Source organism: Peromyscus maniculatus, chromosome X (genome assembly GCF_049852395.1).
Source record: "Peromyscus maniculatus bairdii isolate BWxNUB_F1_BW_parent chromosome X, HU_Pman_BW_mat_3.1, whole genome shotgun sequence".
NCBI classification, from domain to species: domain Eukaryota; kingdom Metazoa; phylum Chordata; class Mammalia; order Rodentia; family Cricetidae; genus Peromyscus; species Peromyscus maniculatus.
In genome coordinates, this window is record NC_134875.1 from 54,717,846 (window position 1) to 54,745,214 (window position 27,369).

Here is a 27,369-nt window from a genome sequence, read left to right on the forward strand (position 1 = left end):
TTTAGTTTTGTAGATAAATTTTCATGTTTTATATCTCCAAGATATAGTCCAATATCATCTCAATACATGAGAACTATGAACAAAATTCTGTAACTTTTAACTATATTTTTGCTTGGCTGATCTGAAATCCGGTATGTTATCATTTAAAAATTGAAACAATATAGACATATTATTGTTTTTGCTTTTTCTTGCTAGAAATGCAGTTAGGTTTTTTTTTTAAAAAAAACTGCATATTTTTGTTTCATTTCCTTATTAAGTAATTAAAATGCAGTGGTGTTGACATTTCAGCATGTGATAGGAACAAACTAAATTTTATACACCATTGCTATGTCCTTGCAATGCAGTATACTCCCATTTCAATACATTCATAACATAAATACACTGCAAATTAATTGGTTTGACATGCTTTTTTTGTATTATATCTTGAACAAACATGCTTTTCTATATATGGTAATGACATTTTGGAGTATCAAATATAAAGGACTCCATATACATATTTGCTACACAATATTATAGCAAATTGTGTCAACTTTAACAGAAAAGAAACAGCCGAATATTCAAACAGAATCATGTATACCATGAAGGATGCCATGTATCCTAAATGTCTCCCAAGCTAATATGATAGAAGGTGGTCTCAAGTTGATGGCTCCATGGCAGGTGGGTGAAAATTTTGAACAGGTTTTAAGTTCAAGAACAGTTTCCAGGGCAGGTGGTAGAAACTTTAGAGCAGGCTAGCTCAAGGAGGCATATCAATGTAGTCCTACTCCTGAAGGCTGTACAGAGACTCAGGCTCCTGCTCTCTCTGCTTCCTGGCCTCATGAATTGGAAGGATCTCCCTCTGCCACAAGCTCTTTACCATGTTCTGCCTTGCTGAAGTTCCAAACCAGTGCAACAAACAATTACGGTGAACCATCTAAAGCAGGGAAACAAAGTTCTCTTCCTTACTAGTCTATTATGTCAGGCATTTTGCAAGATGACAGAAGGCAGACATCAAGCAGATGTTTAAGAAAGCCTCCAAGATGCCGGGCGGTGGTGGCGCACGCCTTTAATCCCAGCACTCGGGAGGCAGAGCCAGGTGGATCTCTGTGAGTTCGAGGCCAGCCTGGGCTACCAAGTGAGTCCCAGGAAAGGCGCAAAGCTACACAGAGAAACCCTGTCTCTAAAAACCAAAAAAAAAAAAAAAAAAAAAAAAGAAAGCCTCCAAGATGGTAACATTGAATCCATGAATTCTGTTGAGAAGAGTCAACATCATAGAGTTCACTTTGCATTGAACAGACCATGTAACAAGAACAAGGAAGATAAATCGGGGCCCAAGAGTGTAAAACAACTTTCTTCTATGCACTAATGAACCGTGTAGATAAACCACAGAAACATTCAGCCTCTGAGTGGCTTGAGACAGGGACCTTGTCTTGTCTGTTCATTCTTGCTGCCTACAATAATATCGCAAGCCGATCCTTGGTAAATGAGTATGAAATAAAGAAAAACTGAGCCACTCAATGGGTAATGGGCACAGATTCTTTATCTCACTGTTAAATCCAGATGGTTTCCCATAAGCAACTGAAAACATCTTAATATAGAAGCTTAATACAACTCAGGGGATAAAAGCATCAGTTTCAATAACTACCTGCCCTCCAAAAACATATCTAGGAAAGGCTAGAGTGTCATGTCTGCAGTCAAGTGCCCAGAAGTAAATCTCAGTGAGGACAAGGCTGTGGTAATTCATGATATAGTCTTTCCAACTCTTCTACCTAAAACTTTAGTAGGAAGGATGAAGTACTATCAAGAACAATAGTCAAGAGACACACAGACACTCTGAGTCCTCCATCTTCTTCTAAGTTATTCTCTATAGAAATCAGTTACATACCTATATTTTTAACTGTATTTTGCTACAACATAATAACCTTATATATTCAGTCTATGGGATCAAGAAAAAACATTTAATACTTAAAGAGAACATATCAAGGTTAAACTGTGTTGGACTGTAAATTTAATCAGAGAAAGTCATCCAATGCATGTCATTCCTTTTTGCCTCTTGTAGCATTCTTTTCAATTGTGCCTGCACATCAGCAAGCTTCTGTCGATCTAAACTGTCCTGAAAGTGCCATCTCCCATAGCAATGCACAGGGATAGGACAAAACACATATTTAAGCTGCACCAAGGATGTTAAGCGCTCAAGAATTCTCATTAGCATAGTCATGGTAATTGGATTGGAGGAAAAGTTGAGGATTCGGAGTTGAGAACAGCGACTTAGTGCAGAGATGAGAACAGAGATTGTAGAGTCTGTTAGAAGGCAATGACTGATTGCCAGCTGCTGCAAGGTGCTAGAGTTATTCTGCAGGAGGTTATAAAGGGGCTCACTATCTTCCCAGTTCATTGGGTTGTTGCTGATATTCAGGAGCTTTAAGTGGTTGGCTTGAGGGCACTCAGACAGAAACTTGAAGTCGTTGTAAGAAAGTCCACAGAATGGTAGATGTAAGAATTCCAAACTAGCTGGTAGGACTCTGCAGGGAGGAAACAGAAAAGTATTTCTGAAAAATGAGGTCTAGAAGAGGGGAACTATATCTATGAATCTGAAACCAACTACTTTGCACATGGATTGCATGAGCAGCAAATGATGTGAGCTTTCACATACTTAGTAGACTTGTGGGTCTATGAAAGACACTTTACTACCCTGACAAGTACCATTTTAACCTTGACACTGTGTACAATATATTGTTATACATTTGTGTGAAAAACTTGGTGGAAAATATTACCTACTTAGTAATTACAATATAATCCAAGGTGGAGCTAGTTCACCTGCTCAGAAGAGATAGGACAGAGGAGCAACCAATTGGAAGCTCCCTTTGGCCAGTCCCCAAGTGACAGCCTCTAAAGTCATAGCTTGAACCTTGGAGATTTTCCTAATGCTCTGACATTACTGTCTATGGGTAGATGGCTATGTGCACCTGTGCCCAACCTGAAGTCTTTCTCTCAATTCCTCCTCTTCATCTCTCGATGGCCAGAGGAGGACTGCATTGTTCTCTTCACCTTTATACTTCTGGAATGAGCACACGCCCGCACATGCTCAGCTGACTAAGGTTTTTGTAACCCCATTTTCTCTTCAGTTACAGAAAGATACCCTTCCCTATCTGTTTTTAAACTCCCAGCATAGCCCATGCTGAGGTGGAAAGAGAAAGGGCTATGGGAAGCTTGAGAATATCGAAGAATTATTTCTCTCATCTTAAAAACAGGCTATTATTAGAAATTCAGTATCCATCCCATGCCCTTACCTCAGGACATTTTCAAGATGATCTGTGAGGCGGAAAGAGGACAAGTTCAGCTCATTGAGATGGTCCATACGCCCAAGCTCAGCGATAAAATTTCGAAAGGTTTCCCCATTCAAAGATCTACAAGTGATTTTACACAGACAAAGTCTTTCCAGGTGCACCACCTGAGCCAGAAGGGTGGTGACCTCACTCAGAGAAGCCTGCTCAACAGCCAGGTGATCAATACATTTCAGATCCAGGTGATGTAGGTTGTTTCTGCAATCACACAATTTGTCTATTTGCAAATCTCGGCAGCACAGGTGCAAAGAGCCTGAGCTCTGCTCTACTTTATTCAGAAGCAGAACCAAAAATTCAGTTTCCCTTAAGGTTCTATCAAGGGAAAGGTTCACTAATAATTCCATAGCCTGCCTGGAGGACTGAGCCTCAGGTTCTGAACTTGCCATACTACACTGGCCTTCGATTTTCAAGATAGAATGCTCAGAGTAAGCACAGGAGTGAAAACAGGCAGGTGACTTAGTACTGGTCTCCGAGCAGATGGTTTTGCAGCCAACATTCTGCCTTAAATCTAGGATCCTCAGTTTAGGGCTCCTGCAGGGAAAAGAGAACATAGAACACTAAGAGGTAGCAAACATTAATATAACCGAGCAGGATCACTGATAACACGCAGTGACAAAATCATCTTTTTTTCCTTTTGTTATTCCATATACCAGCTACCAGCAAGACTTTCTTATTCAAATACTGTATCCTTTACTATTTTCTATGATCAACTAATGCTCACAAGTCTTGTTATTCCTGTCTTCTATGAAACATCTCCATTACGTATCTCTATCAACAGTAGCCTCACTCACATCTATTACAAAATTAAAACCCTCTGTAAGACATCAGAGTTTTTAAGATAACCTCAACTGACGTACCAACCACCTCACATTGATTTTCAGCATTCACCGTTAACTAACTGTGAAAAATTATCCAGTCTTCTCTTGCAACAGGCTACAGGATAATGTGTTGCTATCTTGCCATACACCCATTATACACATTCTTACTGAAAAGCTGAGTTCTTGGTAGTAACACCTGAAGACCATCAAGCATGTCTTTCAGTTCACCATGTTTCTTGTATGCTTAATTTTCTAGCGTGGAGACAAAAAAAGGGCCAAGCCTTTACAGGCTTTGCAGTCAGTGTCTTCTCATGCCCATCCACTGAGGAAGCAGCAGTGGACAACAGAACAAAATTCTCAGTAAACAGCACACACTATTTTCTCTTTTATTCTCCACCAATCCTCAGCAGTCTTAACACTCATGTCCTTCTACGTAATAGTAACACCATAATGCGAATTCATCAACATTGCTCTCAGTCGCTTATATTCCATACCCAACCTTGTAAGACACTTGTTCTCAAAGTGACCTCAACACTGACCATCAGTCCCATAGTCTTTTTCACTGTTTCACTTTTTGCATACTACCTTTGGAAGAGTAGCAGGCTGTGGCATAACCTCCTGTGTCTTACCACATCTCTGTTATACAGGGTCTTACCTAGAAGCTGAGTTCTGGACAGGTAGGAACTGAAGACTCTCGACCATGGTTTTCAGGAGTTCCCGCTGGGACTCCCGTGTCCTTAATGATCCAATGTGGAGACACATAAAAGGCCAAACCTTCACCATTGCTTTCACTATATTCTTATGCCCACCCTTGAAGGCAGCAGAGAACAATGGAACAAAAAGCTCCCTTGGTATCACCTCGAGAGCATGAATTGCTGCAGGCTCATTATTCAGTAGATGCTGTATAGAAAGATTCAACAGTGTGGGCAGTTCCCTGTTGTCCATCTTAATGAACCTGCAGGAGGGTGAGAAACATTAGAAAACTTGACAGATGGCCACAGAATCTTCTTTGCAACCATTGTTAGCAATATAGATAACTATTTGTAGAATAAATAAAACAGCCATTTCTAGATACCTGCCTCTATTTGTAGGCAAAAGAAATTGGTTTGTGAGTGTATTAAGGTCTATTTGTATATGAATAGACATAAAACCAATTCCTTTACATATGTGTATACACAAATATTTGTAAGTGATCAAATATCAATAGAAATGAGCACTAGGTTAGCAGAGGATAATTTTGGTCACTTAGCTACCTGACTCCTGATATTTCATCTCAATAGTATAGAAGCCATCACAAAAGAAAGGGTAAATCTATTCAAAAGTGATGCCATCATCATTATCTTGGAAATATAGAATACTAAGACATCAAATTAACTGTGATTAAAGAAAAAAGAATGACATTCCAGCCCATGACTTGTCATACTTGGATCACCTTTGTGGCATATGAAGACACACCAAAACTGCAAGAGATATGCACGAAAGAAGATGGTTAGGGGCTTCAAACTGACCTGAGCCTACGGCCAGAAACACCAGTCCCAAAATAATCCTACAATACAAACATGTATCCTAAAGATAAAGGGAGACCCAGTGTAATTAAGCAACTCTCCCAAAGATGTCCAATTAAATCCTTAAGTTCTCTCCCTTATGTGGTAACAGTCTACCTGAAAACAGAATAGAAATTCTAAGCATCTAGTAAAGGTGCCACATCAGGTGCTGAGTTGGAAAAAGAACCATATGACATGATTAGTGTAGACTAGAGGAAGGTATAGAAATACAGAGTGAATTCCATTAAGATGTGTAATTAATATATCTTAAAAATGAATGGACTCGTTATTTTGATTTCTTTATATATTTTGAGGTCTTTATATATTTTGGAGATCAGCCCTCTGTGTCAGATGTGGGGTTGGTGAAGATCTTTCCCCGTTCTGTAGGCTGTCCTTTTGTCTTATTTACTGTGTCCTTTGCCTTAGGACAAAGAAGCTTCTCAGTTTCAGGAGGTCCCATTTATTAATTGTTGCTCTCAGTGCCTGTGCTACTGGTGTTATATTTAGGAAGTGATCTCCTATGCCAATGTGTTCAAGGATCAGAATCCATCCCTGGCGCATGAGTGGACTTTTTGGAGCCCACTACCTATGATAGGACACCTCGTGCAGCCTTGAGGCAGGGGGAAGGGCTTGGACTTGCCTCTACTGGATGTGCCTCCCCATGGGAGGCCTTGTCTTCTTGTGGGGGACAGTGGGGGGTGGGTTTGGAGGGGGAGGCTGGTGGAGTGGGAGGAGGGAAGAGGGGGATCTTTGATTGGTGTGTAAATGAATGAAAAAATTTTCTTAATAAAAAAATGAATGGACTCAATGGGGAAAGAACAAAAAAAAAAGAACTAATCTCAAGGTCGGTTGGGAAGTGACGGGAGATCTGAAAAGTGTAGTGAAGGGGAGTTGAGGAGGTGAATATGTTCAAAATATACTGTATGGAATTCTCAAAGAATTAATAAAATTATTTAAAAATAAGTGAGTGATGTCATATAATGAAAACTTGAAACTACAGTCTTTGAAACAGTTTCTGAGAAACTGTAAAGTCAAAGAGGGTGTGAGAATCATCCAAAGAAATCTGGCAATTATGAGGAAGGAAAAAAAAGGGGAAATTAAGAATCTGACAAAGCAAAAAGAAACATAGAATCAGAATATTCATAACTTATTACCCCTTTAATACCCCAAACAAAGAACTCACTGTAAAGAGTTGTCCTCAGACCTCCATAGACCTCTTTGACATGTACTCACCTGCACTTAAACACATCATACAAACACACAAACAATAATTTAAAACTAATCCAAAATCAGAGAACAAACAAAAAGGAAGTGTCAGGTTAAGGAAAGGTAGGACCTTAAAGTTTCAGCAGCCTCCTCTCTCACACAGGCTCTCTTCTGCTGGGTGGGAATCAAGAATGCCCTGAGATCAAATCCCCAAGAAAAAAATCAGGGTCCTTTCCTTCTCAACTCTTAAAACACATATGAGATAATTGTATGGACATCAGCAACCTCATAATTTACAAACTATAGAGTCCCTGAAGAGAGGGAGCACCTGCCCCCTATAGGTATAAAAGTTATGAATACATAGTAGAGGTTCGTGGGACACAGAAAAAAAATAAGAGTTCCTAAAAGAAAGAGAGTTGTGTCAGATAACTGACCTTTGACTGGTCAGGGCTCAGCACCAATCTAAAAGTCAATAAAGGTGAAAAAATCCAAAGTCAATTCTCAGTTGGCGTACTCCAGTAGTGGACCTAGAAATAAGCACAGTTAAGACTTGGACATTTAAAACATTTGGTTTTGCCCATTGTATTCCCTCCTTTTCTGTCCACTATGCTTCTGTATCATTGATACTTTACAGCATTTTCAAACCTTCTAGGTTTTATTCCTTTCCGTACATTTACCTAGTTTGGTTCACACATTTGTAATTATGCACTCCTATCATTGTCTCTTTCCCCTCCTCTTCCTCACATGCTTCCCCTTTTTCCTTCTCCACTTTCTTTTATTCAGCATTGCTTCTTCTTAGGTTCCTCCCACCCTACCCAGTTCATTTACTATGACCACATGGACCCCATTCAGTCTTAACCTTGTAGTTCACTGCACACTGTTTCTGATTCCTGTTGATGGATTCACAACATGCCCCCACGGTTGGGCATATCTATGCATGCCCGGCGGACCTAGACACTTCTGTCTAGGCAGTTCCAGTTCAAAATAGCCATTTCCGGGTCAAGGTGTCTCATGTGACCAGGACCCCGTGGCTTTGCATGGTTGCATAAGAGCACACAAGGCAACCATGTGATCTGCGCATGTGTGGAGTAGCCACATCGACCTGTTTATGCATGCACCATCCAGCCTTTATAAGCCGGCACCATATTCCCGGCTTCCTCCTTCTTCTTCATCTCTACACACGTATCTCTTCCGCAGGCCTGAGCACTTGTCTGTCTCTCTCATCTTAATAAAATTCTTGTTAGTGGATTGTGTCCTGTTTCATGACATTTCCTCACAGGGTAAGAGCACCGCTAAATAACTAACATCTGGTGCTGAGACCAAGCGGGCACTTCTGGGCGCCCTGCACCTGGAAACTCGTAAACCGAGGACTGCTCCACACAAACCGTGAACTCTGCTCCTATGTGACAGACCGCTCTGCATTCGCCTGGCCACACTAAACTGCATCCAACTCTGCTTCTCCAAATGGTGAGTCCCCCACTTTTCGGCATAAAAGGTTTCCTGAATCTGTAATTATGACCATTGAGCATCCAGCGCCTCACTAAGTATTCTTGAAACCAGGGGAACCCCTGGCCACGGTCATTATTGGCTATGGTCAGCCCCTATCACAGGCCTAAATTTCTAGCCATCCCCCACATCTGCAGCCTGAGATATTCCTTGTGGTTGGACCACTGCCATTGGGTGCGTCCTGGAGGCTGTGTGAGGGCGACACGTTCTTCTGGCTTGACGAAGCGGTAGATGCTGTCCCAATTCCTGGGGAATCCTTGCCTCATGCAGCGGGGCCCCTGCTTCTCGGCTGACAAGCCAATGAGCGGCCTGTGCCCAGTATCCGTCCTTGGCCTTGGGGATGCCTGGGGCCTTGACTCCAGATCACATTTGGTTTTTTTATTTATTTTTTCATTTTTCTTCCTCTCTGCTGCAGACATGGGAAACAAGGCTTCCAACCCTATTCGTCCTTCCTCTTCCTTAGGCTGTCTTCTCGAAGCTTTAAAACCTCTCAGCTTAATGCCTTACATAAAGATTCCTAAGCTGATCCATCTCTGTACTAAGAAATGGCTCAAATATGCTTTAAAAAAATAACAAAAATGGCCGCCGAATGGCTCCTTAGATCCCGATATTTTACGGGAGTTTTCTAATTTCTGTCAGTGAGCAGGCAAATGTAAAGAGTTGCTTTCTTCTTTCTGAGTGCTAAACCGTCTCTTCTAGATTCCTTCTCTCCTGCTCATATGCTCCTAGCTATGCCTAAACTGGAGGATTCTCTGACTTCGAAATCTCTGACTCTAGATCCTGCTAACGAACCTCCACCTATCTGACCTCCGGCTCCTACCTCTGCTCCTAGGGCGACTGTTCCTTCAGCCCCTCTTCCAGATTCTTCTCCCTCTAAAGCGGATCTTCCTTCGGCAACAGCTGCTTCTCCTTCGGCAGCGGCCGTTTCCAAAGGCCCTGCCCTGGCTCCGACCTTCGCTCCTCCTACCACCCATTCTCGAACTGCTAAATTGCCTGATTCCAGCCATCCAAACCCTTCCACTGTTCTCCCTTTGTGAGCGGTGGCTGGTGTGGATGGACTGATTAAGGTTCATGTTCCATTCTTTCTCGCAGAACTCTCTCAGATAGAATTTAAGCTGGGTTCTTATACTTCTAATTCTGCTTCCTTTATTAAACGGTTTCAATATATAACTCAATCTTATAGTCTCACCTTTCATGATATATACATGATACTTTCTAATAATTTACTTCCTGAGGAGTGCAGGTGATTGTGGGAACAGGCTAGGACCCATGCAGACGAGGTTTACCAGACTAACCTTTCACACACCCCAGGAGCTGAAGTGGTTCCTGACCAAGAACCACACTGGGACTGTAACACCCAGGGTGGCTGTCTAGCCAGAGACAGGTTTATTACCTGTCTCCTGACAGGCCTCCATAAGGCTGCCCTAAAACCAGTAAACTATGAAAAACTAAAAATGGTAATTCAGGATAAGGATGAAAATACGTCTCACTTCTTAGAGCGTCTCACCAAGGCTCTACTTTAGTTCACTAGCTTAGACACGGAGAGCCCTGAGGGCAGGCAGCTCCTAATGACCCACTTTGTCTCACAGAGCTTCCCTGACATTAGAGATAAACTTAAACGTTTGCAGAACGGCCCTCTGACCCCACAGGCAGATGTGCTGGCGATAGCATTTCAGGTGTACCATGGGAGAGATGAGAAGGCCCAAAAAAGGAGCTGCCAGATGCTGGCAAACACCATCGAACCGGCTCCCCAAAAGCTGTCTGGTCCCTGTTTCAAGTGCGGGAAAGAAGGCCATTGGGCCCAGGCTTGCACCACCGCCCCACGAAGAGCACCAAAAAGGCCTTGTCCAAAATGTTGCCAAAAGTGTCAGATACTGAGGTGATAGAAGCACAGGCATTACCCACACAAACCACTAACCAATAGGCTGAGCTGATAGCTCTTACCCGTGCCTTCCAATTGGCACAGGGACAATCTCTAAATGTTTACACAGATTCCAAATATGCTTTTCATATCCTCCTGTCCCACGCTGCTATTTGGAGGGAGTGTGGCCTTCTCACAGCAAAAGGGGGATCCATATCTAACTCAGGCCAAATAATGGCCATGCTGGAGGCTTCTCACCTCCCCAAGGCTATAGGAATTGTCCACCGCCAGTCTCATCAGATCAATAGCTCCACCATCTCTAGGGCAAACAACCAGGCTGACCAGGCAGCCAGGACAGCGGCCCTCCAGGGCCAAGTCTCACCTCACCCACCACAGGGAATCCATACAGTGCAGCTTACACTCTCACAGGGAACCCCTGACACTAGGCAAATTCTTTCCTAGCTACACCAGCTTTTTCACCCTAATAATCTTGCTCTGTCTTAATTCGTAAAAGCTCACCTGCAGCCCACCTCTGAGGACTTACAGTTCTTAAGAACTATTACTGCCTCTTGTGAGATCTGCCAAAAAACAGATCCCAATACCAAGTACAGAAGTCAGCCTTTACCCACCCACCAGGCTAGAGGTTCCCTTCCAGGAATGGACTGGCAGCTCAATTTTACCCTGCCGACCGTCAGGAAAGTTAAATATCTCCTTGTGATGGTAGACTCATTTTCAAATTGGGTGGAGGCATATCTGGTTTCTAATAAGCGGGCTCAGACAGTTGCAGACCTCCTTCTCCAAGAAATTATTCCTTGGTTTGGGGTTCCTGCTTCTCTTTAGTCTGACAATGGCCCAGAGTTCACCTCTCAGATTTCTCAGACAGTAGCTAAGACTCTTAACATTCCTTGGCATTTTCATATCCCATACCATCCTCAGTCCTCAGGAAAGGTGGAGCGTACCAACCGGTCTTAAAAACTATTCTTACTAAGATGTCACAGGAACTTCATCTAGACTGGGTAAGATTATTGCCTCTAGCTCTTCTCAGGCTCAGGGCTCTTCCTAAAAAGCCTCTTTCAATCTCTCCATTTGAACTAATGTATGGAAGGCCAGTTCTAACACCAGGTCTTTTATCCAACCCTCCTACTGTTACAGATAGCCCGTTAACTCCCCTTTTATGTCACCTAAGGTCTATCCTATGGAGCTTTACAGACCATTCCTTACCTCAGCCATGTGACAATTCTTGCCCACCTCCAATCCACATCAAGGATCAGGTTCTTCTCTTTCCTCCAGGCCAGCGCCCTCCACCCCTTTCCCCTAAGTGGCAGAGACCCTTCAAGGTAATTCTTGTGACTCCTACAGCTGCTAAACTCGAGGACTTTCCTCACTGGGTCCACCTGTCTCATCTAAAACCTTTTATCTCACCTCCATCCCAGAAAAATCTCTCTTCATATACAGTAAAACAAACAGGGCCTTGTACTCTCAGGCTCCAGAGGACCAGGATCCACTGCCTTGTCACCAATTCCAGAGGAACAAGGTATCACCCCTTCCTTTCCCAAATAGGGCCACACAGAACCAGAGGCAAAAAGGACCATCAGAAATATCCAGGTGGTAAGGAAAAATATAATACAACAATCTATCATTGTTCAATCTTCAGTAACTGATCACCTGCGTTTCCTAAATGCTAAACTAATAAAGGAAACAGGTGCCTTAAATAAACTACCTCTAATAAGGCTTGTCTCAGGTAAAAATTAAGCAGAGTACTAAGGCCATATCTACCTCAGATAAATGTCACATGTCTCCATCTAGGCAGGCCAGATCTACCTCAGATAAATGCCAACTCCAAAAATAAAATAATAATGATTTTTTTCTCTAAGCTTTTTCTATGTCAACAGTATCTTATCAGAAGGTTCCCAGCCACAGCACGAAGGATGGACAGCTGCAGAACAAGGGGACGGCAGAACGTCATTCCAGGACCCCCCACCATCATCCCAGGACTTCACAAGCTACCCTCCCCATTTCCCCCAAGAGCCAACCGATACCCACTATTCAGCTCGAAGCAGTCTTTGAGAGAAACGTCGCCCCATACCCACTCAACCGCCATTTTTTTTTCTTTTTTAAAAAAGAAGAGTCAGGGATGATGGATTCACGATATGCCCCCACGGTTGGGCATGTTTGTGCATGCCCAGTGGACCTAGACACTTCTGTCTAGGCAGTTCCAGTTCAAAATAGCCATTTCTGGGTCAAGGTGTCTCATGTGACCAGGACCCCGTGGCTTTGCATGGTTGCATAAGAGCACACAAGGCAACCATGTGATCTGCGCATGGTGGAGTAGCCACATCGACCTGTTTATGCATGCACCATCCAGCCTTTATAAGCCGGCACCATATTCCCGGCTTCCTCCTTCTTCTCCTTCTCCTGTCTCTCTGCAGGCCTGAGTACTCGTCTGTCTCTTTCATCTTAATAAAACTCTTGTTAGTGGATTCTGTCGTGTTTCATGACATTTCCTCGCAGGGTAAGAGCGCCACTAAATAACTAACACCTGTTCTATTCTCATTTGGGCTGAGCAGTTGGAGTTAATAATTTTATGTCTCTTTATAGACATGGTCTACACTGGTGTTAAAACTGCTACAGTGGTGACTTTTGTCTTCTTTGAATAGTACTGGAGATTTGGCTTGCAAGAGGAGGCTGCTCCCTAGTTTCTCCAAATAAAACTCGAAGAGAAACCAATAGTAAATGATGAAGAAAATATAACACAGAAGCACAAATAATATGAAAAGCAGGAAAAATGATCATAACCCCTAAAATGATGAAACTAAAAGTGATGAAGTGGTTGAAAGGCTGGGCTAAGAATTCAAACTCCACATGAAAAGATATTCAGAAATTTCAAAGAAGATACAAAGTAGCAGGTGAAGGAATCCAACTAAGGACATGGAGATGCAAACCAAAAACATACATGAGCAAGTAATTGTGAGTTTGAAAACAGACAAAAAATAGAATTATTAGAACTAAAAATAAAAATACAAAAAGCAGTGTAGAAAGGTTCACCAGCAAAGTGTATCAATATCAGTTAACCTAAAGAACATTAGAACTTGAAGAAAGATTGAAGCAAATTATACCTTTAAACATCAACAACATAAAAATAAATAAATAGTGAAGGCAAAACTCAGAGAAGACCTAACTCAGGTCATGTAGCCTGCTCACCAGCCCACATCAAAAACATCATGATCAAGTTGGGTTCCTATCAGGGACACGGGATAGTTCACGTTACACAAATCAATAAAGACTATACAGCACCTAAATACATTCAGAGCAGAGATCACAGGATGATCTAAAATATGCAGAAAGGTGTGCTTGCCTAAGCAGGGCACATCCTAAAACTGGAAAAACAAGCAGAAAAGACCTTGAAAAAGCTAAAGACCAGTTAATGACAAAAGCCCTGAAGATTCTAAGAGCACACCTCAACATAAAATGGTTCTACATAACAAACGTATAGCTAACACTATACTAAATTGTGAAGAGCAGAAACCATTTTATCTAAAGTCAAGGAATAAGACAATGGGATCTGCTCACAAAAACCCTTTTCAATATCCTGCTTGAAGGATTTACCCACAGTAATAATACAAAAGAAGGATATAAGTGGGATAAAATAAAAGAGGTTAAATAATCTCTATGGGCAAGTGATGTGCTCATATGGTTAAAAGAATGCAAACACTCAAACACAAACACTAATCTGTACTTAACACTTCCACCAAGGAAGGAGGGTGCACAGCAGCATAAAATACTGTGCAGTCCATAGTGACCCAAACCCTGATACTGAGGAATAAATCAGAAACACAAGCCCATGCACAATGTTTTCAAAAATTTACAATGCCTAGGAACAAACCTAACTGATGGAGTGAAGTACTGAAAAATGAAAACATTAAATCACTGAAGAAATGGAAGGAGACACTAGAAGAGCGAAAAGCTTCCCACTCACATAGATTAGCAAAATGACCATGTTACTGCAAGTTACACACAGATGCAGTGCAATGCCTTGAATTCCCGATTATGTTTAGCTCAAAGGAAACCAAGTCCTAAAATGCAGGGACAAGAACAACAGACCAGAAGTAGCCACAGCAATGCTGGGGGTGGGACAACACCTGCTCTCAGATTACACTATGGAGCCAGCAACAAAAATGAATGCTCCTGCAAAAAGAGAGATATGTAGACCCCTGGAATAGAATAGAAGACTCAGAAATAAAACCATACAGCCACAGCCACTTATGTATTTTTAAAGATGCCAAAAACCAAACACTGAGGATAATTGCTTCCACAAATGGAGTGGGTAAAACTGGCTACCTAAATGGATGATCATTCATCCCGTCCCTCACTCCTCAAAACTAATTCAAAATAGATCGAAGATCCTAATGTATGATGGGACGTACTGAAATCTGTAACAAAACATGAGGGAAACATTTTAAGATATAGGTGTAGCACAGTTTTTCTAAAAAAGGGACCCTGGAAACATCTCAGAAAATAACAAGAATTGATGAATGAGACTGCATGAAATAAACACGCTTCTGCAAAGCAAGGACGTAAGCAACTATGAAGAGGCAGACATCAGAATGGCAACAATGCTTTTCCACTATACATCTGACATGATTAATATTTACAACCTATAAAGAAGTCAAAACTTAATCACCAAATAAAGGAATCACCAAATCAACAAATGGCAAATGCACTTGACAGTTCTCACGGGAATACAAATGGCCAATAAATTAATTAAAAATGTTAATCATAGCCATTAGATAAATGTTCATCAAAAGCATACCAAAACCATACCTTCCCCAGCCAGAAAGGGGAAAATCAAGAAAACAAATAAGAACAAATGCTGAGGTGAATGTAAGGAAAAGGAACAGTTACACTTGGTGGTGGGAAATTCAAGAAGACAAATGTAACATGTGTTTTCTCATATTCAGTATCTAGACTTAAATAACTAGTCACACATATATGTAACATATATGTAGATATGCACATAACAGTTCCTTACTTATGCTGACCTTATTATGTTCTCCACCCATCTTGCTTTTTCTACAATCCCTTACTCTACCCAAGCAGTCCTCATTTTACTTTTTATTACATATGTACAGTACATGTAATGAACTATACATACATGTATGTAAATGTCCTAACAACATGCAGCATTGTGCACACTGTGCAAAAATTGTGAGACCCATCCAAATGGACAGAAGTTTGGGAAGTGTGCCTGACCAGGAATCTTCACATATGTTGAGCTTGTGAAGTCCAGTGAAGACTGAGGAACTGCCCTACTAAAACTGACTGTGGAGAAATGATGACTAATTTCACTGAGGTATCTTGCATGGAGTCCTGGAATTCAATGACAGTATTATTTGAATAAATCATCAAATTCAAATGAAATATGAAGTTAACTTATTATCCAGCAATCTCTTTGTTTTGGTAATTTTTTGGATGTATAAGGTATGTATACTAGGGAAATCTAGATGCACATTTTCTTATGCACCTAAAATCAGTTTATAATTTAAAGGAAAATAATAAATAGGTCATGTTCTGAGATACACATCTGCAACACTACCATTAAAGAGACAGAACCAGGAGCATCATAAAGGCCAGTGAGTGGTTACATAACAAGTGTCTGGCAAAGTTCCAGTGCATTTCCAAAGTTCCAGAGCTCATTATACTGAATGAAATCACACTCTTCTACATCAGTTATGAAACACAGGTACATGAGTATGTACTTGCTCTTCAGATGTGAAAACCAAGTTAAAATAATCAAATACTGTAGAAAGAGAAATACATATCTACACAGTTCAGTCCTTACTCTTTTAAAGGACTCACATATAAAAGACATCTCACCATGTTATCCCTGGTTGATGAAGAAGTCCAAATTGTTACACCGCAACTGTGGAAACGCCACCAAGTCCTTCTGAGGAATATAAATCTTTGAAGAGGAGGAGGGAGGATGTGTGGACAACTTTAAAGAGGGAATAGGAAATAGTTAGTCACATAATTTAAGCTACCACCATCTCAGAAGAAACAACTACCTCCTGAGAAACTGACACCACAAAAGAAACCTATGCCACACACAAGCCGATTCAAAACCCCTGAGTGGTCATCCATCAAGATCACAGATTAATCCCTCTACCCTGGCCATTAACCTAAATGTGAGGGTCCGTTAAGTCCTCTGACTTTCCATGTCCTCAAGAGTAGCAGCCACTCATTTTCTAAGAGACATTCCCCCTGGGGGATGCCACAGTCTTGATGGCGATTTCCCTTTTAACTGTTGGGCCTTCTCAATTTAAAGCAGCCACTGGAGAGTCCTGATTGGCTCCTCAGAGGTCAGGGTCCTTGTCTCTAGATCCTTCTGCTGTGCTGTACCATGGACCACATTGTTAGCAGGTTCAGAGTATGTATCCATTCACCTCCCTAGATATTCTTATGTAAGAAGTTTACCTATTAAAAAATTAAACTTTACCTATTAAAAAATTAATCTATGATGAGACATAACCACTTCCTGGCTACAGGTTCTACTAGGCCAGGTCTCAAGCTCAGATAATGAGCAGTCAGAATTAGTGGGCAGGCACAGTAGCAAAAGTTTTTCATTTAAAACTCACTTATTGGAAAACACAGTTGTAACTTAGCACTTTATTTTCTCTTGACAAAGAAACTTGCCAAGGTGCCTTTCGTCAAAAAATATTTGGGAAGCTGGACAGGATCTTTTCTTGGAAGCTGGACAGGATCTCTTCTTGGAAGCTGGACAGGATCTCTTATTGTTTAAGACAAAACTGAGGAGCAAAGGGACATATTACTTCCAAAAATAACACTACCAAGAACAACAACAGACAGTAAATAAAATGAGTCCTGGACAAGGTTTTGAAAAAAAAGGTGTTCTGATCTCTCTGCAGAGAAACCATTATATTACTTATCTTGATAATGCAAGAAGGGTAGACTATCCACTCATCTTAGAATGTTACTGTCAGTACAAATGATTGTCCCTGTGGTGATTTGAATAGGAACCATCCCCAATGACTCATGTGTGTGAATGCTTGGCCTTCTTGGAGTAGATGTGGCCTCGTTGGAAGAAGTGTATCATTATGGAGGCAGGCTTTGATATCTAATATGCTCAAGCTAGGCCTAGTGACACAGTCTCCTTCTTTTTTTTAATTAAGAGATTTTCTATTCGTTTTACATACTGACTACAGATTTCCCTGTCCTCCCTCTTCCCACCCCCAGCCTTCCCCCTCAACCCATGCCCCATTCCCACCTCCTCCAAGGCAAGGTCTCCCTTGGAGAGTCAGCAGTGCCTGGTATATTCAGTAAGTGCAGGTCCAAGCCCCTCCTCCCTGCACCAAGGCTAATAAGCAAAGTGTCTCGTCATAGACCCTAGGCTCCAAAAAGCCAGCTCATGCACTAAGGACAGGTCCCGATCCCACTGCCTGGGGGCCCCCTAAACAGTTCAAGTTAAACAACTATCTCACTTATCCAGAGGGCCTAGTCTAGTACCATGGGGTCTCCTTAGCTATTGGTTCACAGTTCATATGTTTCCATTAGTTTGGCTAGTTGTCTCTCTACTTTTTCCAATCATGGTCTTGATATCTCTTGCTCATATACACAGTCTCCTTCTGCTGCCTGTGGATCAAGATGCTTCCTGTCATGATAATGGATTAAACCTCTGAAACTGAAAGCCAGCCCAATTAAATGTTTTCCTCTCTATGTATATGTCTTAGTCAGGGTTTCTATTGCTGTGAACAGACACCATGACCACAGCAACTCTTTAAAAAGGAAAATATTTCATTGAGATGGCGGCTTACAGTTTCAGAGGTTTAGTCCATTAGCATCATGGTGAGAAGCATAGAAGTCAGTGCTCAGGCAGACATGGTGCTGGAGAAGGAGCTGGTACATATTAATATGCAGGAAACAGGAAATAGATGGTCTCACTGGTACAGTAGCTTGAGCATAGGAGAGTACAAAGCCCACCACCACAGTGACACACTGCCTCCAACAAAACCATAATTCCTAATAGTGTCACTCAATTTGGGGGCCATTTTCTTTTTTGAAAAATTTTATTTTATTTAATTAAATTTCTTGGTTGAAGGAAATATCATATTTATATATGAGTAAAGGAAAAAAATAAGCCATCTTGAGCACAAACTTCTGGAGTATGACCATAAGATGAAATATATCTACAGGCAGAAAAATGAGGTGAGATAAAAACTTAAGACACAGAAAACAGTCATAGAAATTAAAGGAGACAATTTCCCGATTCTACAGAAAAAATAAATAAATTTTAAGCACGAGAGGCATTTAGACTCCAAACAGATATAACATCTCTAAGATGTATCAGAAGTAAAATGTACTGCTATAGAATATGGACAGTATGCTAAGACTAAAGAATGAAGGCATAACATCAAAATCTGCAAAGAAACATCCATGTCACTTACAAATGACAACCAATCAGAATAACACCCGACTTCTTGGCAGAAACCTGAAAGCCACAAAAATAGCAAATGATGGGTTTTAAGCATTACAGCAAATAAATGTCAAGTGAGATTATTATATCCAGCAGTTATCCCCTAAAGTCAGTGAATAAAGATTTTCCACAAACTACAGCAATCAGTTGCAACCAAGCCAGCATATCAGAAATATATTTAAAGGAATCCTACAAAGAGAGGAGGATTAAATAGAGTGTTAACTGTGAGAAAACAGAAAATAATTTATTTCATGATAGTTAAAGATACAGAAAATTATAGAAAAAACCTACAATTCAGTAAATAATCTTGTGCCTAGTAAAATGAAGGGAGAATAACAAGGCCAATTAATATTTGAACAAACCATGAAATTAACCAAAAAATTCCTTGAATGAAAAAATTTTCTTAATATTAATCTTAATTAAAATGGTCCTAACTATTGAATCTAAAGATACAAACTAGCCGACTGCATTACAGATAAGCCTAGATGTTTGGTGCCTGAGGGGAGTGAATCTATTCGTCAAATATAAGTAAACTCTGAATAAAAAGGGCTGAAGTCAATATACCAAGCTCTTGGAAGCAGAAAAAAACCAGGTCTAGTTATATGCTCACATCTGATAAAGTAGATTTCAAGCCAAAAATTTATTCAGAATACATAGACAACCAATAAATATTTTGAATAACCCATCAATAAGCTATCATTACAATAAATAAGTAAGCACTGAATATTGGTATACCTAGTATTATAAAACATTACTGTAGCTACTCAATAATGACAGTACTCAACCCTTGTCAGTAGATAATTAATCCAAACATAAAAATTGACAGTTAACACAGACATAATGCACTAAAGATCAAACAGACTTAGGACAGTGTGCTGGTTAATTTTTGTTAAATTATCAGAAGCTAGACTCATATGGGAAGAAGGAACTTCAACTCAGAAATTGCCTCCATCATATTAGCCTATAGGCAAGTTTGTGGGGCATATTTTTAATTAATGTGGGAGCGCCCAGCTCTCTGATGGAGATGCCACCTCTGGGCAGGTAGTCCTGGGTTGTATAAAAAGGCAGCTGAGGAAACCAGGGGAAGCAAGCCAGTAAGCATCATTTCTTCATGGTTTTTACCTCCAGGTTCCTGCCGTGAATTCTTGCCCTGACTTCCCTGGATGATGGACTTTTAAGCTGGAAGGTGAAATAAAACCTTTCCTCCCCAAGTTGCTTTTGGTTATGGTGTTTCTCACAGCAACAAGAAAGCAGACTAGGGCAAGTATTTATAGAATATTACATTCAATAGCTATAGGATACAGATCTTCTCAGCAACCTATGGAATATTCTGTGATATAGATATCAATTTTGGTCACCAAGCAAGTAAAATTATTTAAAAATAAAAGTAGTATTTTCTATCTCATCAGATCATAAAGCAATAAAATTATAAATCACTATCAATGAGAAACAACAGAAATGAAACAATCTAAATAAAATTAAACATTACATCCTAATGATTAGTAGCTAAATGAAGCAATCTGAGAGGATGTTAAAAATTCCTGAAATCAGTTTAGGGGAGTCTAAGACACTCTCCCAAATAATATAGGCCACTGCCATTGCCCTCAGTTGCCTACCAGGATCTGAAGGTATGACCCTACTGTGGAAGACACCACACACTTCAGGCACAGGACTTGGAAAAACTGACCTGGAAAAAGCCTCTAAGTCTCATCCCTAAGGACTACTTCTTACAGTATTCAATGGTGCTATGCAAGCTGCCAACAGAGGAAAGCAATCAACAGTCATACGTAGCTTTAAGTCCATTGTCTCAAGTTATTTTTCTACTGCTGTGAAGAGAAACCATAACCAAGGAAAAATATAAGAGAAAGCATTTAACTAGGGGGTTGCTTACAGTTTCAGAGGCTTAGTCCACGACCATCAAGGTGAGGAGTATGGTGACACGCAGGCAGGCATGGTGTTGGAACAGTATCTGAGAGCTTACTTCCTGATCTGCAGGCAGGAGGAAGAGAGAAAATGAGAATAGGCCTGGAATTGGCTTTTGAAACCACAAGACCCACATCCAGTGACACACATTCTCCAACAAGGCCACAATTCTTAATCCTTCCTAAATAGTTCACCAACTAGGAATGAAACATTCAAACACTTGAGCCTATGGGGGCCATTCTTATTCAAACTACTACAGTCTACACCCTGGCCCCCATAGGCCTGTAGCCATATCATAGTGCAAAATGCACTCAGTCCAACTTCAAATGTCCCCACAGTCTTTCAGTCTCAAGACTGTTTACAAGTCCAGAGCACAAAGTTTCTTCTGAGACTCAAGGTAATCTCTCAACTATAGGTCCTGTAAAATCAAAATAAAAAATCAAATTATTTACTTCTAACATTTAATGGCACAAAATATACATTACTCCTCCAAAAGAGAGGAGGAAAGGGGCCATGGTGAGGAAATACTGGACCAAAGCAAGACTGAAACCCAGCAGGGCAAATTCTGTATCTCTATGACTGATGTTAAAGGGCTTATTAGGTGGATCTTCATATCTCCCACTCCTCCTAGTGTTATTGACTACATCATTGGCTTTCCATACCGAGTGGTGGTGGTGGTGGTGGTGGTGGCGGCGGCGGCAGCGGCGGCGGCGGCGGCGGCGGCGGCGGCGGCGGCGGCGGCGGCGGCGGCGGCGGCGCACACCTTTAATCCCAGCACTCGGGAGGCAGAGGCAGGCGGATCTCTGTGAGTTCAAGGCCAGCCTGGGCTACCAAGTGAGCTCCAGTAAAGGCGCAAAGCTACACAGAGAAACGCTGTCTCGAAAAACAAAACAAAACAACAAAAAAAAGAAGTTTCAAAAGAAGGAGGTCATATGTATCCTGTGCAGCTCTATCAACTTCCTTATATTCAGGCCCCCTGCCCACTCCTATAAGAGCCCTGACAGCCCCTTCCCCTTCACACAAGTTCCATTCCCATGGGGAAGTCACTGCCCCCTGCTGCTGTGCCAATAAACAGTTTCATCTGTTGAGAGCAGACTTGGGTCTCTTCCATGCCTTTTGTTCCTTACTGTCCTAACATTTTGGTGTGGAAACCCAGAGGGTCTTCTAGAATCCCTGCCCTCTGGTGGCTCCAACCCTTCTCTTAGGACCTTCTTGACTTTCTTACCCACCGTGACCATTCTTGGACTTGGGGAACACAGATACTGTCTGAACTCATTATATAGGCTAAACAGATAAGCAAACCCCCAATTAAATGCCTTAGTCATATCTCTTCACAGCAATAAAACAGGAACTAAGAGAAGCAACAATACAAATAATCAGTGAAAAAGATGGTTTCTTTAAAAGAGTGACAAATCCTTAGTTGAACCAAATGAGAGAATGAATATATAAATTAGTAAAAATAGAGTTAAAAGGGGACTTTACAAAGAAACACCAATGAAATTCTGAAATGGTTAATGAACATTTGAAAACTTATATCCACAGAATATCTAGAAGAAATGGATAATTTCCTAAGTACAGAAGACATAAACAACTTTAAAGATCTATAAAAATCAACAAGATGAAGGCACCTCCCAACAAAGAAAATTCTAGAAACAGATGGATGAAATTTTATCAGACCTGAAAAATGCTCCCCAGACTACTTGATAAAACATAAAGGAAATGCCAAACTTCTCCTGTGTGGACAATATACCTGTGTGGACAATATACCTAGTTCAGACTAAAGTTTTTAAAAAATGAAGTTTCTGTGATGAACATTATTAATAGATTATAATATAATAATAGATTAACAGATTCCAATAGTCTTTATAAATTGAATTTAATAATATATTTTAACATCATGATCAATTTGGTTTATATTAGGTATGAAAGGATGTTTCACATGTAAGGTTTGGAGTCAGAGAACATGTGATGATCTTACATGTGCAAAGCTGGCCTTTATCAAAAATGCCCTGAAGAATCTAAGACTAAAAGGAACGTATCTCACCATAAAAAAAATCTCTACAAAATAAACCTATATTCAAAATCATATTAAACTTGGAAACCTTGAAAGCATTTTTTCTCAAGTCAGGAACAACAAAACATGGACCACTCTCTCCAATCTTATTCAATATACTGAATGAAGTCTTAGCCCACTGTAGTAGGGCAAAAGAAAATGGTAAATGATAAAAAAAAACATGAAAGGAAACTGTCTAATTATTCTTAAGAACATTTGCTATAATCCTATAATTAAAAGACTCCAAACACTCCAATAGAAAATACTTAGATTTGATAAAAGCAGCAAAAAAAAAAAAATCAGAATTACAAAATAAGTGCAAACATTGGTGGCTTTTCCATGCCAATAACCATGACAATGACAAATAAATCAGAGAAACAATTCCATGTACAATAGCTCAAAAGTTAAATACCAAGGAATAGACCTAAATGAGGAAGTGAAAGACTGGAACAATCTAATTTAATAACAGTAAAGAAAGAAATTGAAGAAGACAGTAGAAGAGGAAAAGACCTCCTACATACAGGAACCAGCAAGTAAATATTAGCTGCTTTCAAATTATATCACAGAGAAATAGAAACAAAAACAGCATGTTATTGCAACAAAAAGATACATGTAAGTCACTGGAATGAAATAGACAACTTTGAAATAAGACCATATATCTAAAAATCACCTGATTATAGGTGAAAAAAGTGCCCAAAACATCCTCTTGAGAAAAGAAAATTGTTTTTAACAACTTTTTGTAGTTTTTACTAGTTTAGCAAAACTAGCCATCTAAACGTAGAGAGATTAAATTGTATCCCTCTCTTTCTTTACAAAAATCAATTCAAAGTGGATCAAAGTTCCTAACATAAGATGTGACATACTGAAACTTCTATAAGATATGAGAAACACACTTCAAGATACAGGCACAGAAAAACCTCTTTAAAACACATTCAGGAAACTATAGCAAATACTGGCAAATTAAATTGCATGAAATTAAAAAGCTTCTGCAGAGCAGTAGAAACAACAATACAGTGACATTCGACAGAATGGTAATATTTTCTAGCTATACATTTTACAGAGAATTAATATTTAGAATCTTTAAAGAACTTAAAACATGAAATACCAAGTACAGAAGCCAACACACTGATAAATGCCTAATCAACTGGACAGATCTCAAAAGAAGAAATACAAATGGCTAAAAAAATATAAATGTTTAACTTCCTTAACCATAAGAAAAAAAATAATCAAAAGTACTTTGATATGCTAAATGAAAACAAATGTTGGTGAGGATGTGAGCGAAAGGAACTCTTATAAAACACTGGAAGATTCTGAAAAAATGAAAACTAGAACTCTCTTACTTTTCACACTTATCACCCAAAGCAATCTAAATCAACACACCATAGAGATACCTGCACATTCAAGTTTCTTATGTTACTTTTCACAATAACCTTGGAATGGAATCAGCCTAGAATTCCATCAACAGATGAATGGATCCAAGAAATTAGATGTACATGTGAAATTATTACTAAGTGATAAAGTGAAACAAAATGATGCCATCTATAGATAAAAACACGGCAATGAAAATCATCAGTTTACTCAAAATCATCCAGTCTCAGGAAGATATATTACATACTTGCTCTCACAGGAAGAACCTAGATTTAATATGTAAATATATATTCATATATACACAAAGATATGCAATGACAGTAGAAAAGGGTCTGTTGGAGTGAAGGAAGGAGAACTATCTTAAGAGGCTCAAGGGACAAGAGAGGGCACTGAGCGGGAACAGAAGAAAAGGACCAAGATATACATACTAAAAATGTCATAATTCACATTTTGTATGATAATCTGTTTTTAAGGGATGTGCTGTGTAATAATCCTTCTTTACACTGTGAATATGGATTACTCTCATTGGTTAATAAAGAAGCTGACTGTCCAGTAACTAAACAGGATAAGGTTAGGTGAGAGAGCCAAACTGAGAATGCTGGGAGGAAGGGCAGAGCCTGGAGTCAGCAGCCAGACATAGAAGGAGCAGGAGGTGAATATGCCATGCTAATAAAGGTACCATCATGTTGCAGAACATAAATAAGGAATGTGGGTTAACTTAAAATATAAGAGCTAGTTAGTAATAAGTGTGAGGAATTGGCCAAGCATTTATAATTATTATTACAAATACTAATGTGAGCCTCTGAGTGAATATTTGAGAGCAACTGATGGACAGAAAAAGTCCGACTACAAATGGCACCCAATAAAGAAGCTGACTGGCCAGGATAAGGTTAGGTGAGAGAGTCAAACTGAGAATGCTGGGAGGAAGAAGAGCTGAGCCTGGAGTCCGCAGCCAGACACAGAGGGAGCCAGAGATTAATGTGCCAAGCCAATAAAGGTACCATCGTGTTGCAGAACATAAATAAGGAATATGGGTTACCTTAAAATGTAAGAGCTAGTTAGTAATAAGCCTGAGCTATTGGCAGAACATTTGTAATTAATATTAAGCCTCTGTGATTATTTGAGAATGGGTGCTGGACAGGAAAACTGTGACTACAGATAAACCCACAAAACTTGAATAGAAACAATTCCTGACCAGTACTCTTCAAACGTTTCAGGCTTATACCCCTGGATGGGACTATGGAGAAATATGACAACCACATTCAATGAAGTATCCTGAACAGGATCCTGAAATACTTCTGAAATAACATATATGTGGCAATAATTGGACTCAGTGGGTTATCAAAAACAAAAAGACACCAAGGTGAAGCTGGGAGGGGAACATGTAGGGGAGGGTATGTAGAAGGAGTTGGAAATGGGAAATGGGGGTGGGTATGATCATATTTCATTGTATACATGTAGGAAATTCTCAATAAAAAATTTATAATAAAAAGTAAAGGATAACACTGAAAAATGAAAATAAAATCTGTAATAATTCATTTCAATGCTAATCTTAGTTTTGACATTTTATGGCATAAGATGTCTCTCAGTAGAGATATCAGGGAGAACACATTTTAGAATTGTAAAATTATTTGCTAAATGTTTTAAAGATAAAAGTTAGGCATGGAGGCAAATACTTCTAACTCTCACATTCAGAATGCAAAGACAGAAAAATCATCAAGTTTCTGACAAGACTCAGCAGGAAACTGAAAAAAGTTCTAAATGCCTTTGAAACCAAAATCACACATCTCCAGTATGTATTTATATTTCAAATGTAAAAACATTTAAAAATACATATTAAATAAACTGAAAGGGAAATAAGTATCTTCACAGCTCATTTTCCTACCATTTTAAAAAGCCTGATGTATGAAAACTAATAAGACTAAGATGCAAAGAAAGAAAAAAATGTTTTTTAAGACAAGGCCTCACCATGTACCCACGCTGATGCAAAGGGGGGAAAAGTAATTTAATTTTTTTTAAAACAAGGACACACCAGGTACCCAGGCTGATGCAAATAATGATGGGTTTTTTTTTGTTTGTTATTGTTGGTTACTTGGGTTTTTCTGTTTTTGAGGGTTTTTTTTGTTGTTGTTTGTTTGGGTTTTTGTTTGTTTTTTGTCTTTTTTTTTCTAAGACTTCACCGTGTATCCAGGCTGAGGCAGAACTTGAAACCTACTTGTTTCAACCTCTAATATGCCACCACACCCAGTTAATAAATACAAATTATTAAATAAGAAGTTAAAGGATAGTGCGAAGTATTTTAGAAAAAGAATCTGAAGCAATTGGTCACAGAATAAAAGCGACTCACACCTCAGGAATTAATGCAATGAGCGAGCGATGCGGATTCTGAAGCGAACATGGCGGAAGCGAAGCCTCGAGCGAACAACGCCACACTGTGAAGAAATCCAGGGAAACTGGCGGTTAATCCCACAACAGGTTCAATTTTAAAAAAGAAACTTCTGCCATTTATTTACCTGAGCGGGAGAGTGGGATGAATCTTCCGACTTTTTCACCCCCTCAGGCGCGGCAGCTGTGACCTCCAGACCAGAGCGCGATCTTCGAAAAGTCATGTGAGGACCCCAACAGTTCCTTTCCAAATTTAGTGCCGCAACTGGAGGACTCCGATTGGCTTAGCTGTGTCAGCTGGACTCCGATTGGCTTAGCTGGGTCAGCTGGACTCCGATTGGCTTATCTGGGTCAGCTGGACTCCGATTGGCTTAGCTGGGTCAGCTGGACTGTGATTGGCTTAGCTGGGTCAGCTGGACTCCGATTGGCTTAGCTGGGTCAGCTGGACTCCGATTGGCTTAGCTGGGTCAGCTGGACTCCGATTGGCTTAGCTGGGTCAGCTGGACTGTGATTGGCTTAGCTGGGTCAGCTGGACTGTGATTGGCTTAGCTGGGTCAGCTGGACTCCGATTGGCTTAGCTGGGTCAGCTGGACTCCGATTGGCTTAGCTGGGTCAGCTGGACTGTGGTTGGCTTAGCTGGGTCAGCTGGACTGTGATTGGCTTAGCTGGGTCAGCTGGACTGTGATTGGCTTAGCTGGGTCAGCTGGACTCCGATTGGCTTAGCTGGGTCAGCTGGACTGTGATTGGCTTAGCTGGGTCACCTGGACTCCGATTGGCTTAGGTGGGTCAGCTGGACTCCGATTGGCTTAGCTGGGTCAGCTGGACTGTGATTGGCTTAGCTGGGTCAGCTGGACTCCGATTGGCTTAGCTGGGTCAGCTGGACTCCGATTGGCT

The 27,369-nt window shown here is 40.4% G+C and overlaps 1 protein-coding gene and 1 long non-coding RNA gene across 7 annotated transcripts; one reads left to right on the plus strand and one right to left on the minus strand.

Moving 5' to 3' along the window:
- On the minus strand, window positions 1-26,736 carry LOC102908093 (melanoma antigen preferentially expressed in tumors-like). 6 transcript variants are annotated; one of them, XM_042269352.2, is made up of 9 exons: window positions 26,604-26,736; window positions 26,440-26,522; window positions 20,638-20,735; window positions 16,891-17,061; window positions 16,133-16,250; window positions 7,326-7,418; window positions 4,797-5,096; window positions 3,270-3,854; window positions 1-2,501 (listed from the first exon to the last, which is right to left on the minus strand). In XM_042269352.2, the coding sequence occupies exons 7-9, from the start codon at window positions 5,084-5,086 to the stop codon at window positions 1,988-1,990; spliced, it is 1,389 nt and encodes a 462-aa protein (XP_042125286.2). In that variant the 5' UTR covers window positions 5,087-5,096; window positions 7,326-7,418; window positions 16,133-16,250; window positions 16,891-17,061; window positions 20,638-20,735; window positions 26,440-26,522; window positions 26,604-26,736; the 3' UTR covers window positions 1-1,987. The 6 variants fall into 6 exon arrangements, with proteins under 6 accessions (XP_042125286.2, XP_076418699.1, XP_076418701.1 ...); XM_076562584.1 differs by lacking the exons at window positions 16,133-16,250; window positions 16,891-17,061 and having other exon boundaries at window positions 26,604-26,726; XM_076562586.1 differs by lacking the exons at window positions 16,133-16,250; window positions 16,891-17,061; window positions 26,440-26,522 and having other exon boundaries at window positions 26,604-26,728.
- LOC143270996 (uncharacterized) lies at window positions 7,964-12,738 on the plus strand. Its single transcript, XR_013048232.1, has 2 exons — window positions 7,964-8,358; window positions 12,133-12,738. It is a non-coding gene; the product is annotated as an uncharacterized LOC143270996 (long non-coding RNA).
- Window positions 26,737-27,369: the final 633 nt, after the last annotated feature.

What these genes read in the sequence shown, in the direction of transcription:
- LOC102908093 (XM_042269352.2), bottom strand. Translation starts at nt 5,086, where the DNA reads ATGGACAACAGGGAACTGCCCACACTGTTGAATCTTTCTATACAGCAT. An exon ending in GTCCAGAACTCAGCTTCTAG is followed by an intron (nt 3,855 to 4,796) that starts GTAAGACCCTGT and finishes TTTTCCCTGCAG; the next exon opens with GAGCCCTAAACTGAGGATCC. An exon ending in CATCTTGAAAATGTCCTGAG is followed by an intron (nt 2,502 to 3,269) that starts GTAAGGGCATGG and finishes TCCTCCCTGCAG; the next exon opens with AGTCCTACCAGCTAGTTTGG.